This window comes from Thunnus maccoyii, chromosome 4 (genome assembly GCF_910596095.1).
Source record: "Thunnus maccoyii chromosome 4, fThuMac1.1, whole genome shotgun sequence".
NCBI classification, from domain to species: domain Eukaryota; kingdom Metazoa; phylum Chordata; class Actinopteri; order Scombriformes; family Scombridae; genus Thunnus; species Thunnus maccoyii.
The window spans coordinates 31,301,342-31,318,886 of NC_056536.1; the positions used below are offsets into that span (position 1 = coordinate 31,301,342).

At 37.2% G+C, this 17,545-nt stretch overlaps 1 protein-coding gene across 1 annotated transcript; it reads right to left on the reverse strand.

The window, feature by feature from the left end:
* Nucleotides 1-2,432: 2,432 nt before the first annotated feature.
* On the reverse strand, nucleotides 2,433-17,273 carry commd7 (COMM domain containing 7). The gene is made up of 9 exons (XM_042410402.1): nucleotides 17,091-17,273; nucleotides 15,012-15,065; nucleotides 14,717-14,819; nucleotides 12,065-12,121; nucleotides 11,850-11,887; nucleotides 11,423-11,513; nucleotides 6,813-6,862; nucleotides 6,654-6,702; nucleotides 2,433-2,969 (listed from the first exon to the last, which is right to left on the reverse strand). Exons 1-9 carry the CDS (start codon nucleotides 17,169-17,171, stop codon nucleotides 2,893-2,895), a joined length of 600 nt encoding a protein of 199 aa, XP_042266336.1. The 5' UTR covers nucleotides 17,172-17,273; the 3' UTR covers nucleotides 2,433-2,892.
* Between the last annotated feature and the right edge of the window lie 272 nt (nucleotides 17,274-17,545).

Genomic DNA, 17,545 nt, shown 5'->3' on the forward strand with positions numbered 1-17,545 from the left:
GGGAGGCAGAGACCTTCCAAAATATAATAATGCATTTATAACTTCATGAAAATAAGATATTGTGGGATTGTTAACACATTTCTGCAAACACTGTCTTATAATAATCTTCTAATAATAATTTAAATGATTCAGGATGACAGAATGTCAGTCCTTGTTGTTCCTTCCAACATTTTGGTGCAGAGACGGACGCTGACCAGATGTTTCATTTTCAAAACACACACAGTGAAGTGCAGACTAGTTCAAGCATCAATACAAGGTCCAGTAAAGCTAGAAAAGTTGCACAACTCTTCTCCAATTATACAACGCTTTGTTCCCCAAAACGTCTGCATCTGACACACTGTATGATATATAAAATTGTTTCTGGCTCCTTTATGTAAAATCCTGTTTGTTTAGTGCTAATTAAGTAATGTTAGCAAGCTAATGCGTAACTAAGACAGTGAACATGCAAATTATTAGAGAATTATTTGACAGTTGAAAGTGCAGAGAGACAGGAAGTATGAGCAGAGAGAGGCGTGAAACATGCAACTAAAGTCCACAGCCGGAATCAGATTGTGGATGTTGTGGTGTTATGTGTGTTTTAACCAGTGGGCTACTGAAACATTATTCCTTCTAAACATCATCTTGTTTACATTGCCTTTGTGAGCATGTTATCATCCTGATCTTACGCCCCAAACATGCTCCACTTGCACTCTAACGCACAGGTGGAGGCGATATAAAGCAAATCAGAGCTTTTCAATGAGCAGTAATAAACATATGTGACGTCTATGAAGAAAAAAAGAAAACAGAGGATGTATGTACGACAACGTAAAACTTTTGAATCGCCTGTCTGAATGAAGAGGTGACAAAGTTCTTGGAGAGTTTCTGGTCAGCTGGCTTGGTTTATTAAGCAGTTAATTGATCTGTAGAATTTAATGAGCATTTACTGTGATAATTGAATAATTGTAGTAACTTTTTTGAAGTCAAAAAGCCAAACATTTGCTGGTTAGAGCTTCTAAAGCTTTTCTGTAAGTAAAACTTTATATAGCACCTTTTTTAAACGCAGGTTACAAAGTGCTTTACACTGACATTGGCACACACAGAAAACCATAAAAGACACGTTCAAGAACACATACAGACATCACACACATATGAACACAGAAAGCATACAGTCATCACCCGCGGCATACTTGTGTTTATCGAATGTTATAGGAAAGCCATTCTAAAAAAAGGAACGGACTCAGCTGATCTGATGGAAGTGTGGAGATTGTTCCAAAGTCTGGGTGCCAGGGCAGCCGGCAGCTGAGTCATACATGACAGTAAACTGATTATCTTTGGGTTTTGGACTGTTGATTGGACAAAACAAGACACATGAAGACGTCACCTTGTGCTCACCTTAAAATTATAACGGGAAGTTTTTTCAATTTTTTTTGACATTTTGTAGATAAAACAATTAATCGAGAAAATAATCATCAGATTAATCAATAATGGAAATAACCGTCAGTTGCAGCCCTGCTTTAAACAGCAGTGAACCGTTTAGTTGCGTTCAGGTGACACATGCAACACAACGGCGCATTATATTCATCTCATGTAGCTCGAAGCGTGTGCGTACTTGCATGTTTGGGACCTCGGTCTTGTTTCACCTGAACATAAATCACGTACAGCATCGTTTTGGGCAGATTGCAATGAAACTTACTGAACGCATTCATGTTTCCCAGACGAACCGTTTCTAATTTGGGTGTCTTTTGGTGTCAAAATGTCAACTTCTGACAAAATATGTGATGATCTGGTGGGCAGACTGCCATGAAGTTTGCTGAGAACATTCCTGACTGTCAATCACACAAACCACCATTAGAACCAGTCTTACTGTCACATGCAGAGAATATCCCAAAGGGACTATAACTCTCAGTTGAAATGCTGCTGAGCTAATTAATGTACACAGTAGGAGAATAAATATAGTGAGGTATGATGAGGGCTAGTACACGCATGTACCACCGAGCTGCTGATACCCCCTGAGGTTTATATGCATCAGTGTGTGGTATTTAAGGCTTTCAACGCTTCTATTTTGTCTACTTTTTTTATCTATTATAACCGCTAATCAACATTTTTTGAACAGAGCAATGTCTGCTCTCGGGTGAAAAAGGTCAACAGGCTCTACTTTGTGTATCAGCTAACGTGTAAATGTACAGTATGTATCTTTCAATTGACATCAGTTCATCACATTATTCTTCATGCCAACAAACAACAGGACTGGACGTGATTAAAAGGTTTTAGGGCGAGGTTTGGCTAAACTCTCGCTTCGTTTTAAAGTATTTGTTTTGGATCATCATCTTCATAACAGACAAAAGGAAAGAATGAAATGATGAAATGTTCGCTTGTCTGTTCTCAAGACACTCTTCTTCTTCTCTTAACAACCGATGAAGAAACCCAATGGAAAAAACAACAACACAAGAGTGTTTTCTTTGAAATTCATGTTTATTGGCAGATTTGAGTATAAATGTCCAGCAGTAAATAATAAAAATTTGTTTTTGTGTTTAGTTTCCGTCATTGGGGAGACCTTCAATGCCACAAACACACACACACACACACACACACACACACACACATACAAAATGACGTAATACATACCATACACTGCCCTGCAGCTACAGCCTGATATGAACACCCACACATACACACACACTGTCCAAGGTCACTTTTGGGGACATTACACAGACTTACATTAATTTCCTGGAGACTGAGCCTAACGCTAACCATAACCACTGACCAAAAAAAAAAAAAAACCCAGCATTTTCCCTACGGGCAGCGCGGCTTTTGTACCCAATTGGACAAGCTGTCCTCAGTTAACTGGTCTTAAGTCTGAAATTTGTCCCCAAAAGTAGCCTATAACAGATCCACACACACACACATTCACACTCAGCTGAAACACTCCATGCTGGCCTTGGCTCGCTCCATCTCATGTAGGAAGTTGTAAAATTGAGGGAGCGTCAACTCTAGAAGAGACGAGAGAAGAAAACAGGAAAAGGCAGATAAACAGATCAACTGGGTAATAATCTGTTACACTGCAAAAAAAATAAATAAAAAACTCCCTTTCACAATTTGGTATAAACAACAATGTTTCAAGCTACAGTCGTAGGCGTAGATCCCCTGTGTGCTCAGAGTTTTAACTGTGAACTAAACTTGTGTTTATTCTGATATTAAACTCATCGTCTCCTTTTAGGTTTCGACCTCTCAGTTCAGTTCTAGACCTTTTTAAAACATCTGTAACGCTTTTGTTTTACGGGTCCTTTATCTTACACTTATTTCCTGGAAATTTTTAGAGTAGTTTTCAGGTATTTAAATGTTGATTCTTAGGAACATTTTACAGAATTTGGTACAAATTATAAGAAAAACAGAAGAAAAAAAAGTGTTAAGTTGGTAAGTGCCCCTCATTAGTTTTGGGTTCATATGTAGCTGTTAATTTGCAACATTTCCTAATAAATTAGATTCTTAAATATAAGATTTTTTTTCAATATTTTTTAAATGTTAATTCTTAAGACATTTCTTTAAAAGAGTTATGTAATTTGGTAGTATACACTCATTATAAAGAAAGAATCCAATATGCAAACATATAGTTTGACACACAAACTACACACTGAAAGTATTTTCTGTGTGTTAAAGAATTGTTAAGAGTGTAATTCATTAATAATTTTTGCAAATTAACAACTGAACCCAAATATAATGAGCGGGTACTTACCAACTAAAGCAACTTAATTCTTTTTCACAATTCTTCTTATAATTTGTACCAAATTGCACAACCTTCTGTCCTAACTGTCCTTAAGTTTTACTGTAAAATACCTGAAAATTACCATGAAAATTTGCAGGAAATAAGAATAAAACTAAAGGATCTGTAAAATAAAGCGTTATCACAACATTTAAGTTTATAGTACATGAAGAGTTCCTGTGTGGCACCAAAACATCCACAGGAGGACGAGGAAGGCTGCACTCGCAGGGTTCTTTTTCCTGTCGCGTTACACGTGTAACATCTGGTTTCCTGTGTTATGTACAGTCAGTTCCCTGTAATGTTTTGTCTTGACCAACGTTTGATTCAGACAGATCGCCGGCAAGAAATAAATAACTAAATAATAACTAAATAAGTTTAAATGAGTGTGTTATCAGCATGAGTGGTGACTGTGCCATGTGTTCATTCTGTGCTCTATATATATGTATGTATATATATATATATATATATATATATATATATATGTAAGAGTTTTGACATTTCAGCTTTGTTTCAGATAAACAGAAGAAGTGAGTAGTTAACCTGAACAGTGATCGCCACCACGGATGAACAGACAAAAACAGAAGAACCTCACACCAAACGAAACGGGATCGTCCAGTTTAAGATCCTCCATCTGATCGAGGACCATATTTGGTTTGGTTTACAAGATGTTTCTAACAACCCTGATCACCAGCAAGTTCATTCAAGGGTCTGTTGATCCAAATGGAAGTAAATATTATATTTTTTTTTTCTCAACACTAGTTGCATCTAGCCCTGCATTTAATTGTGGTTTTATCTGCTAGGGTTTTATGTTTCCTGTTTAAAAAACAATCAAGGATGCACGTTGCTACAAATGTTATTATATTTGGACTTTTTCCCAGCTATTTCAACTTGGCTTTGACTTGGTTTGAAATTTCTAAAATCACTTTTAAGATGTTGTATGTGGCACTCATCCTGAACTTCATCTTCTGTTAGCTCTGGTTAGCTAACATGACACATAAAATACCTGAGAGAAACAGCAGCTAGTAGCAATAATAACCAAAACTACACAGTTAGGTCTTTCAGGATGTAAGTGTGTCCCCAAAGAAACATCTACGAGCAGCTTCACTCACACAAGAAACCACAGGATTTTTTAAAAAAAAGGTAACGTTAGCATGTATGAACTTCCTGCTGTTAACCTTCAAAATAAAACAGACACTAGATATCTGCCAGATGTCGTATGTTAGTGCAAAATTTCATTTTATATCATATGGTTTCAATTAATTAATACTTATCAGCCACACAGGATCATAAAAAGAGACACAAAACAGTTTTAGTACTATAAGCAGGACAATGTGATGCATTTTCAATTCGAAGACATCAGTCTGCCGCCTCTAATCGATCATAGAAGAGTCTGCTTAACATTTCCACTATTCATTAAACAGCCATAAACACAGTTAACAGTGTTGGCTGCCTTACTGTAAAACTATCCATCACCTGATCTAAATCCAGGGCTCTGATCCAGACTGCTAGATGCAAACAGTTAATTTTAAACTCTAAGCTAACGGAGAGGTTTCCTTCTTGAGATAATGAACATTTTCTAACTATTACATCTGAAATTTGTGCAGTTTTATATTTGGACTTTTTCCCAGCTATTTCAACTTGGCTTTGACTTGGTTTGAAATTTCTAAAATCACTTTTAAGATGTTGTATGTGGCGCTCATCCTGAACTTCATCTTCTGTTAGCTCTGGTTAGCTAACATGACACATAAAATACCTGAGAGAAACAGCAGCTAGTAGCAATAATAACCAAAACTACACAGTTAGGTCTTTCAGGATGTAAGTGTGTCCCCAAAGAAACATCTACGAGCAACTTCACTCACACAAGAAACCACAGGATTTTTTTAAAAAAAGGTAACGTTAGCATGTATGAACTTCCTGCTGTTTACCTTCAAAATAAAACAGACACTAGATATCTGCCAGATGTCGTATGTTAGTGGTTTCAATTAATTAATACTTATCAGCCACACAGGATCATAAAAAGAGACACAAAACAGTTTTAGTACTATAAGCAGGACAATGTGATGCATTTTCAATTCGAAGACATCAGTCTGCCGCCTCTAATCGATCATAGAAGAGTCTGCTTAACATTTCCACTATTCATTAAACAGCCATAAACACAGTTAACAGTGTTGGCTGCCTTACTGTAAAACTATCCATCACTTGATCTAAATCCAGGGCTCTGATCCAGACTGCTAGATGCTAACAGTTAATTTTAAACTCTAAGCTAACGGAGAGGTTTCCTTCTTGAGATAATGAACATTTTTTAACTATTACATCTGAAATTTGTGCAGTTTCAGTCTCATTTAGGATCTCCTCATAAGTTCTCAGCCATTCTGGTTTGTTTTTTTATCTACTGTGTGTGCACGTCATACTAAAACTGAATGTCAGAAGAATGTGAAAGTAAATCATGGTCTCACATCCCAGTGGGTCACGCTGGATTTTCCCTCCACTGACTGGTATTCAAGCTGTTGCTGCTGATTTTAAATATCTTTCTGCTCGAGTTAAACAATACAGCGGCAGAAAAGGTTTGAGTCCAATAATAAAACAGCACATATTTACATTTCAGAGCCCGCTAACCTGCTTAATTCTGGAAATGGTTTCAAATATTTCAACAATTTCAGGTATGTTTGATATCTTCCCCCTGAACCCGATATATAACTCCTCAGAAGTGAACAACTCACTTGCAACATAACACAATTCAGTGCATTACTCACGCTGCTTTCAGTTAACTCAAGACTGGGGTTTGGGCTGAATTACATCATCGCTTGAACATTCTTATGAAATAACAATTTTTGTTATGTGAATCTAATTGAAATGTGATCAGTGTTGTTGTTTTGGTTTTTTTTTTTGTCTGTAACGGCAGAGACTCACTCACCCATGTAGATGTTTTCAGTGGAATTCCCCTTTCTGACAACCAGTTTCAACTGCAAGAGGACAAAGTTTGTGTTCAACAAACTGTAAACTGAATAATGATGTGTTAAACTCTGTGTGTGTGTGTGTGTGTGTGTGTGTGTGTAAGTCGAGTGTTTCATACCTGTAGAAAGATGTTGCCCACTTTTTGAATTTCACTGGTGCCAACAGTCACTGTGAAGGTCAGAAAACACAATTAAAATACTTTCCTACATAAAAACTCACCGTTACAAATCACAAACAATGACAGATGACTGTTTTTTTTAGCTTCAACAGTTCAAGATTCAAGACTGTTTTGGAGAAAAAGTAGAAAAGGTATTACTAATTGTTCTTCACTTAAAGCGAGTTTAAGTCATCTATTAAATATTGCAATTACTTGGGATTTTTTTTTTTCTTTCTTGGGCTACAAATAAAGTTTACAAGATGCGGTGCGACTTTTTGCACATTAAGTAATAATCATTTGTTGGATTGAACCATATTAACATCGACTTTTAAACCTGTGATTTTTTTGTCCACCAGTTTTCAGCAGAAACAACTAATGAACACAACGCTGATGTAACATCTGCCTCTCGCATGTTACATTAAATACATTAGTTGTGCTTTAAATGGTCACTATGTCTAACAGCAAAATCTTTTAATATAAAATATAATTTTGTCAGTAATTTTACCTTTATTTGATAGTTGTAAGGTGTACATATTTGTGTTATTTTCATTATTTTATGCTGTTATCTCATATTTAATATTTAATATTTGGCTACATAGTATCCAAGGTAACGATGCAACTATAAAGCATCACCGTGGGAACAAGTCAGACCGGGCTTGTATCCCTCAGGTGAGTGTGTGATTATTAAATGTAAACCTGCAAATAATAATGTATAGCTGACCTGAGATAGACTTTATTACTAATTATAATTATATTGACATTCAGAGTGATTATCTATGTGAACTGATTCATCTGTATCAATAATCTGTAATATAGTGAGTTTTTGATCCTGGTCGAGGTTTGACCGTCGGCCCTGTAATTTGTTATTTAACGGTTATTAAGCTTCGTCACAGAAATCATTTATTAGTATTGTAAGTTTCCTTTGATTATGATTTTATTTATGTTAAATAGTTTTACTGAGACCGGGCTTGTATCCTCCAGATCCCGAAGTGCTTGTAAGCAATAAACAGACATCATTGAATCGACATCGGAGCGTCTGGGTGTCTTCGTTGGAGTCAACTGATGTTACTAACTGTCAGCCGTTAGTCCACCATCATCATCATCACAACACAACGCAGAGACTGTAGACTGTCACTATTATCAGTCATTTAAAACAGATAAAAAACTTAACGGGGGCGTTAAATAAACTGTGAGGCTAATATAGTCCCCCGTTACACTGACATATCATCAGCTTTTAAGGTGACATCCAGCAGTTACGGAGCAACGTTATCATTCATTTGGAGTCGTGTTTCTGTCCACCTGGTGAATGTAAGTCCAATATTCACTCTCTTTTAGCTCTGTTTTTGTTCTCCACCAACTCCTGAGGGAAATATCTGGTTCTTTAGCTGCTAAACGCTCCACTATGTTCACCAGCTAGTCTACAGCTGACTGTGTCTGTTTGCAGGTAGACTCAGACAACTTTATTTATCCCGAAAGGGCAATTCAGTTTGGCAGTGTACCCAGACCATGCATAAGAAAACAACAGACAGATCTATGCCAGAGTCAGTCAGTACACAGGTACTCACAGACATGTAAATAGATGAACAATAAATGGATACATAATAAATAAGTAAGTAAGTAAATAAGTAATAAATCAGTAAAATCCTAGTTCCAGCAATAACAAGCCCCAGAATGATTAGTTAAGACGATAAAACTCCATGAGAATGGAAATATTATTCATTCAACATACAAGGTTTAACAGCCTGATGGCAGAAGGAATGAAGGATTTTGAGAGACGATTTGTCTTCACAAGTGGTGCTGTAAAACGACGGCCTGGGGGCATTAAAATGAAGTCAGAGGACAGGATGTGGTCGGGTAGTGTACAGTGGCTTTTTATAGATTTTTCTCTGAAAACAGCTGCCTGCTGCGGCCCAAAACGACGCTATGAGAGCGCTGAGAGTGAACCAAAACAGTAAAGTAGCAGCCGGACAGATAAACAATGAGCTGAAACTCACTATAAAGCTCCGTAAAGCCGAGAGGAGCTGCAGAGTCACTGATAATTCTCTGTAGGTTCATTGATACGAGCCACAACATGTTACACACTGATAGCTCATACAAAACACTGATTATAGCTGCTAAATGACCTCTTAAAGCTGCTTTAATCAAAATGTAAATATTAACATTAACTCAAATGCCTCTTTATGATGTGAAAGGAGCCGCTCATAGTGACAAACCCACAAAGAATCTATCAACTCTTCAACTCTACTGATATTTTTAGCCTCTTTCAGCTTATTGATAAATGATAAGCTTTGATAAATCCACTGTACACTAGCTGCTCAGCACCAAACGGCAAACACACACAGTTAGCTGGAGACTAGTTGGTGAACATAGTGGAGCGTTTAGCAGCTAAAGAGCCAGATATTTCTCTCAGGAGTTGGTGGAGAGTAAAACCTGAGCAGCGTGAATATCAGACAAATAGACACAAACAAGACTCGGATGCAATGATAATGTTGCTCTACAGCTATTTTCTAAAAAAAAATTCACCCATAACTGTTTTATAAAAAGGTGATACTATGTCAGTGCGATGTGTCTGTCAGCTCCTTTCTGCCCTCTAGTGGCCACAAATTGACTAATGCAACTATATAATCACTTTCTGTTATCAGTTTCATTATTTTCTTGTTTGTCTGAGCCATTTTACCTGTATTTTGAACAGCTTTTGTGAAAAAGGACTATAAATTGTCTGTGATTTTGTTTCGGGAATATGTTCTATGACTCTACGGTGTTGTTAACCTCAGCTCTAAAACTGCTAACAAAATATTCCTGGTGCAGCTTAGTACTGAACAAAAAAGCATAAAAGACGATAAACAACCGACACGCGTCCTCCGTGACGACTTTAAGCTATCAGGAATGTGTTTTAGATCACCTATATGTAAAACAATACAGGAAGTTTATTCCAGAAGAGTTGTGAACAGGTGAAGTTCAAGAAATTATCAATTTACCACATGTACAGACTGATAAATGCACTTTTTGACATTATGAACCTTTGCGGTGTTTGTCAGCTACAGACTGACCGCTGCCATCAATCACATATTTGTGTTTTAGATTGTTTCTATGTGTGTAAATCATTTGTCTACTGTATGTGTACCTCTGTTTGCAAACTCACATCCCTCAAATTTCCCTTTGAGGGATGAAAAAAGTATTTTTAATTGGATTCTTTTAGAGGTTGCAGTATAGTTAACATACAGTTTGCTGTGATGTATTTTCTTTGAACTTAAAATGTTCCAGTTGAGTGAAATAAAGCATCTGCATTACTAATGACTGTCTCTCAGAAATGTCACCCTGAAAACATAAATTTTGAGACATTTTGTATTTTGTCACCATCATCCAGCCGCAGCAGAGAGGCCACAGCAAAGCGTGCGAGGTCTGAACACTTTTAGGCACTTTAAACATTCAGATTAATGAGATGATCCTTCTGAATAAAACAGACTGACTAATGCCCATTATTTGTGGGTTTTTTTATGTGTGTAAATTAAAAACTTCTGTCTGCAGACTCACATGCTTCATGCCGGGACGAAAAAAGTATTTTTAATTCGATTCTTTTAGAGGTTGCATTATAGTTAACATTCAAAATGCTGTGATATGTTTTCTTTGAGCTCAAAATGTTCCAGTTGAGTTCCAATAAATCATGAATGATCATCACATCTGGATGAGTAATGACTGTTTCTCAGAAATGTCTTGGGTTTAAATATCTTCTGCGTGCAACAACTGTCACCCCAAAAACATCAGTTTCTGAGACATTTTGTATTTTGTCACTGCAAAGTGTGTGAGATCTGAACACTTTTAGGCACTTTATAAACATTTAGATTAATGAATAAAACCTCTGAAGCGTACAGAAGCCATATCGGCTCTCAGACTAGTGTGGACGTACAGCCGAGTGACAGGCAACATGCAGAGTCTGTTTGCATGTCAATAAACATCACAGTCAGTTAAAGCGCAGCAGAGAGCAGCACACAGAGGCACTCCCCTCATAAACCGAAGCACAGTGTGTTTTAAAGTGAAGATCTGCTCAACAATAGCTTACGGTGACGCTAATGATTGTCCTGCCTAGCGTATTAGCATCTCTATTACCTACAAGTCTTTAGGAGTCATTAGTCTGTGTGAATAAACAAAGAAAGCCTGATAGAGACCCATCAGCTGTGCACATCTGAGCTGTTTAAATGAGACTGAGGCCCAAACAAAGCAGTAGAGGTCATCAGTGATGCTAATGACTCTGTTAGACTACAGACACTGTGGTCATGAATATGTACATTTGAGAGAAAAGTGAAGCTGAGCATCTTTACATGAAGTCCTACGAACAATGTTCACAAGCTGTTTGCTTATTTAAGCTACATTAGGGAGGATTTTCATGTAAAACACACCAACACTTGTCACGACTGGACTTACAGTTAACTTATAAATTTCATCAAAGCTAAATGTGATGTGGTTTTCTTTTTTTTAAAACACAGTTTTTAAGATTGTGAATCCGTCCAGCAGACTGCCTAACGCTACCACATCGTACTCTGAACTAGTTTTGCCATTTTGGTTCGTCTTACCTCCAAACTTCCACTCCATGTCGACTAGCTGGTTGACCATCAGAGTCTGTCTGACAGCGAGTCTGGACAGCACCGCGTAGTGCTCCCCCCACTGCAAAACACACATAATGTCACAACGATTCCTGTGCTCGATAAATGATTGGCTGTGCGATAACATTTTGTTTTAAAAGGTCAGAAAGCAGCTTTAAATTCATGTTATTATGACCCATTTACGTACTGGATCATCTGTTTTAACACAATGTAAATTCTTCTTTCCCAAAAATGGATTATCTGTCTAATGGAGTCTTGATCTTGTCCATTGGGGACAAATTTATGAATGTTAATAACTGTAGAAATGCATCTCGACATCCTTGTTGTTTCCTTCAAATGTTGCTGAACAAGTAGCATCAACTTTATAAACGTCAATCACAACTTTAAGGAGCTTTACCTGCTGTGAAAAGTGAGCCGACTTGTCCTCGTTTAGTCCTGCAGAATCAATAAAACAGGTTCGGTTTAATGTATAATGCGTAAAAATGCCACTTTAAGACTTTTCAACATGACAGGGTGTCATAAGAGAACAGTATCCTGCAGCTATACTTAACCCCTGTTTTAACATACAGCTTGTTAATGATTGACTCTGTGATTAAGGTTCGGGACGTGTACCTAATGTCTCCAGGTCCTCTTTGATCTGCTCGGCTGTCAGATTTTTCTTCAGGGCTCCTGAGGAGGAAACGGGAGGATCAGTGTCACTGGACGGAAACTTTCATGAGTGTGAGGTTGAGAGTCGTGGGAAAATTCAAAACTAGACCACATGTCTTAATAAGAGAAAGGTAATGGATAACAGGTTCCCACCATTAAACAACATTACAGATAACTGACCAGTTTAAGATTATATTATTTCAGGGTTTCAACCAGCTACACTGAAGTTTGATGGCAGAAAATGTTCCAATAATCTAAAACAGCAGCAGTAAACATCATCAGACGTTGGTGTTTCTCCCTCAGAGTCAAAGAACGAGTTTTCTAGAGCTTCTAGTTTGCGTTTGTTCAATGTTCAACTGTCTCATAATGAGATAATTGTTTAATTTCTACACCAACAGAAGCAGGAAAACAGACGCGTTTATGTTTATTCACTTTCTTGACGAGAGTTAGATGAGAAGGTTGATGCCACTTTCAAGTCTGGACGCTAAATATGAAGCTACAGACTGCAGTGGATTAGCTTAGCTTAGCATAAAGACTGGAAGCAGGGGGAAACAGCTAGCCTGGCGCTCTGTCTGCAGTTTAACAACTGGCCTGTCAGGACCTTATTAACATGTTTTATCTGTTCAAAAACCCAAGTGTAAAAACGATTTCACACTTAGCTAACCCCTTAAAAAACGCACCTTTTTATTTGTCCATACAAAAGTCATTTTTACACATTTGTACATTTGAAACAAGTGAGATAGAATGTGCTCATAACTGAGCTTTAAAAGTGCTGCCAGGTGGATTTAGCTAGATTTGGATGAAGCCAGGTTAGCTCTTCCTCCTGCTTTCAGTTGTTATGCTAAGCTAAGCTAACTAGCTGCAGCTTCATACAGAAGCAGGAAAACAAACGTGTTTATGTTTATTCACTTTCTTGATGAGAGTTAGATGAGAAGGTCGATGCCACTTTCAAATTTGGACGCTAAATATGAAGCTACAGACCGCAGTGGATTAGCTTAGCTTAACATAAAGACTGGAAGCAGGGGGAAACAGCTAGCCTGTCAGCACCTTATTAACATGTTTTATCTGCACAAAAACCCAAGTGTAACAACGATTTCACACTTAGCTAACCCCTTAAAAAACGCAACTTTTTATTTGTCCATACAAAAGTCATTTTTACACATTTGTACATTTGAAACAAGTAAGATACAATGTGCTCATAAGTGAGCTTTAAAAGTGCTGCCAGGTGGATTTAGCTAGATTTGGATGAAGCCAGGTTAGCTCTTCCTCCTGCTTTCAGTCGTTATGCTAAGCTAAGCTAACTAGCTGCAGCTTCATATTCAAACAATCAATCAAACCTCATGTGTAAAGCACCTTTTGAGCAGGTTAGTACGACTCAAAGCGCTTTACAGATGACTGACAAGCCGATAATAAGACAGAACAAATGTAAACGGTAAAACAATTTGAGATTAATGCACACGAGAGAATAAAAACAGATGAAAATGTAATAAAAACCAAATAAAGTGATTTAAAATAATGAAAACAAATAAGAACTAGATAAAACGTATAAAAGGCGATGACAAATAGAATAGATAGGAGACAATAAAACATGAATACAGTAATAGAAATGATTAAATAAAATAAATAATGGACATTCAACAGCTAAGATAAAGAGTTCATGTTTAAAGACATCAATACTTTGAGCTGCTCTCACAACGGCTCGGAGAATAGAAACTAAAAAGCTGCCTCACCAGAAGTTTTCATCCTGCGCTTTGGAACAAATCAAAAGACCACAAAGTGCTTTAAAAACAAGTGAAAGAATCCAAACGATTACCACTCATCAATCTTCTCTTCTCAACTCTAGTCAAGAAACACATTTCCCCAAAAATGTTGACGTGTGTTCCTTTATGAATTATGTGTTTGAGGAAAGCAGCAGAAATCTGCATCTATACACTACAAACTCTTCAATGTGTATCTCTCTACCTACAGTTCTGAATAGAAGAGGTGCAGGTTAGTTCAGGCGATTTTATATATCTCTCTTATTGTGAACAAATCTCATGTTTGGAGCCGACATATCACAACCTCTTGACTTTGTACATTATAAATTTTCCAAAGAACTTCAAAACCAAAGTGAACTGGTTTTGTAATGTAGCACAACAAGATAGTGGAGCTCTGTGAAGTGGCGGGTTACTATCTTATCGCTATTTATATTCTTTGGAACCGTTTTTTAACAAGCTATGCACCCAGTGCAGCGGTACGGCTCATTGATGTGTTTTTAATAGTTTTTTGGAACAAGATATATCAGGTTTTGGATACACACACACAATACTTGTTAGTAGATTAGTTCCTTGTTGGTTTGGATCCAAAACATGAGATTTGTTGACAATAAGAAAAATATAGAAAAATCAGCAGAATGATCCTTTAACATTTATTCTGGATAATGAAGGATATCCGTGACTGAGGGGATATTTCCAACAAAAATTCCCAGAACATTATCTGAATCTACCACCTGGGAACAACTGGATTTATTATGTTTGCGTTAGTTGCAAAGAGTTAACTGTTGAATAGATGGATGTGTGTGTGTGTGTGTGTGTGTGTGTGTGTGTGTGTGTGTGTGTGTGTGTGTGTGTCTCCCACCCTGCGGCACCAGGAGGACGCTCTTCATCAGGTTCCTCAGAGGACCGGCACTCATTCCATTTTCCCCTGCAAACTCATTGAGCTGCTGCATGAACCTCTCCGTCTATACACACACACACACACACACACACACACACACACACAAAAACGATATGCATTCATTTGCACATGCATACAATAGAACAGGCAATATTTTACCTCGGTTCAGTTATCAAGGCTAATCACTGAGTCCAAAGTCCCATTAACATCAAAATTGTGTGTGTGTGTGTGTGTGTGTGTGTGTGTGTGCGCTAACCTCTTTAGGCTCCAGCAGGAACTGGAACAGAATTTCAATCAGACGAAGAAATTGCTGTAAAAAAGGGAGAAAAAAAGGTTTAAAATCCTGCTTCATGTCTGTAAAAATGTTCAGCTGTGTTGAGCTTTGATCATTATTTCATATCAAATAAATGTAGAGTTTTATTTGGAGTCTTTGTCCCGTACAGTGTTTTATTAGAGGAATATTCTGTGTTTTAACAACATGCCTTCACTGTGTGGTTGTCTTTAAACAAATTAACTTACTATGAGCCTTTATGACTAATTTGTAAAAATCAATATTTAATAGAAACCGCAAACTCATTCCAAAACATTACAGTGACGCAGAAAACTATTGAGAGGCATTTAAAGACAGGTTCACAGTTATAGTCAGATGTCCATATGAACAATGAAAGAGGTTTTCCTCGCTGTAATCATTCCTCCTGTTCATACTGGATATTAAAAGATCCTTCAAATGTGCTTTCAATGTAAGTGATGGAAGATAAAATCCACAGTGTGTCCACACAGTCATTTAAAAGTTTCTGTGAAGCTGTGAGTCTTCATCAGTCTGAGTTAGTCATATCAAGTTGATATCTGACACATTTACAGTCTTTTTAGCATCAAATTCCCTCTTTGTGTTTCCTGCAGGTGGAAGTATAGTAACAAAAAGAGGGACTTTGGCACTAAAAAGACTGTAACGTTGAAAGATATCTACTTGATTTGACTCATTTGGACGCTGAAGCTTCATATTAGCTTCAGATAAACTTTTAAAAATATTTTTGCACAGAACTGTGGATTTTGTCCTCCATCACTTCCATTGTAAGGTCATTATGAAGGGATCTTCTAATGGTCAGTATGAACAGGAGCAATGATTACAGCAAGAAAAACATGTTTAATGTTCATTTGGGCTCCTGACTGTTGTTTTAAGACACACTTGAAAAACTGCAAACCCACCCTTTGTATAACAGTAGCTGCACAGTTACAGTACCATTAACAATATGAACTGCAGTGGTGGAAAGTAACCAAGTACATTTACTAAAGTACTGTACTTAAGTATAATTTTGAGGTACTTGTACTTCTCTTGAGTATTTCCATGTGATGCTACTTTATACTTTCTACTCCACTACATTTATTTGACAGCTTTAGTTACTTTTCAGATGAAGATTTGACACAATGGATAATATAACAATCTTTTAAAAAGCAGTGTGTAGTCGGGGTCACATTTCACATGTCTATGAGTTGTTAACAGCTCCATCAAATAGTGATTTTTCCCTCTAAACTTCTCACATGCTTTCATTTCAATAAATGTTCAAATGATCCAATATTTCAGCAAAAATCAAAGATTAGAGAAAAAGTCCAAAAACTGAAAACAGATTTGTGTATCAGAACTTTGTTTTTTCTTCTTTCCTCTCCCATTAATCATCTCACCACCCCTCAGATTTATCTGCTGACCCTTTGGAGGGGCCCGACCCCTAGGTTGGGAACCACTGGACTAAACTAGCTAACTGTATATAAAGTAGTGTAAACTAGCTCCACCTCCAGCAGCTACAACAGTAACATGCTGCTCTAACACTGATGCTTCACTATTAATAATCTAATGATGGCATATATAATAATATATCAGTCAGAGGGACCAAACCACTACTTTTACTGCAATACTTTAACTACATCAAGCTCATAATACTTATGTACTTTTACTTAAGTGGGATTTTTCATGCAGGGCTTTTACTTGTAATAGAGTATTTTACATTGCTGTATTGGTACTTTTATGTAAGTAAATAATCTGAATACTTCTTCCACCGCTGCTGAACATTATTTTTTATAATCTAAAGTTAATGAGGCCTCCTGCTGTCACATGATCCACACGAGCTGCCGAGTTGTGTTCACTGACAGCTCTGAAAAATGCCTCACGCATCATTTTTACTCAAATATGAAGCCTCACAGACTGACAGATAAACAGATATTTGCTCTGTGAGTTAGATTTAACCCTCAGAAACCAGCTGAGCTCACAGTTACAGCCGCTAACTGTGTCCCTCTCTCTGGATTATAAATCCAGTTTCCCGGTTAAACCTGCTGAATTTACCTGCTCGTTGAATTTGTTCAGATTCTGAAAGTCGGTGCTGACAGAGTCCGGTAAAACATCTTTAGTGAAGTGAAGCTGCATCTTTTTTTTTAATCACCAAAGTTTCCCTGAAGAAAACCGTCAGAGCTGCTCCGCTGCTGTTGTGGAGTCCAGTTCCGGGTTCTTCAGTGCGCATGCGTAAAAGTGGCAGCCTCAGCTAAACGGAATTTGAAAGAAATTAAAGGACAGATTCACAACTTTTCAAGCGTCTTAAAACAACACTCAGGAGCCCAAATGAACATTGAAGCATATTTGTATTGCTGTAATTATTCCTCTTGTTCATACTGACCATTAGAACAACAAACCTCAACAGGAACACCCCCCACCTGCCCCCTGAACAACATATAAACTTACAATAAAATACAATAAATAAGTAAAACAATAATAATAAAATAGTTTAAAAACTGAGGGGAAGA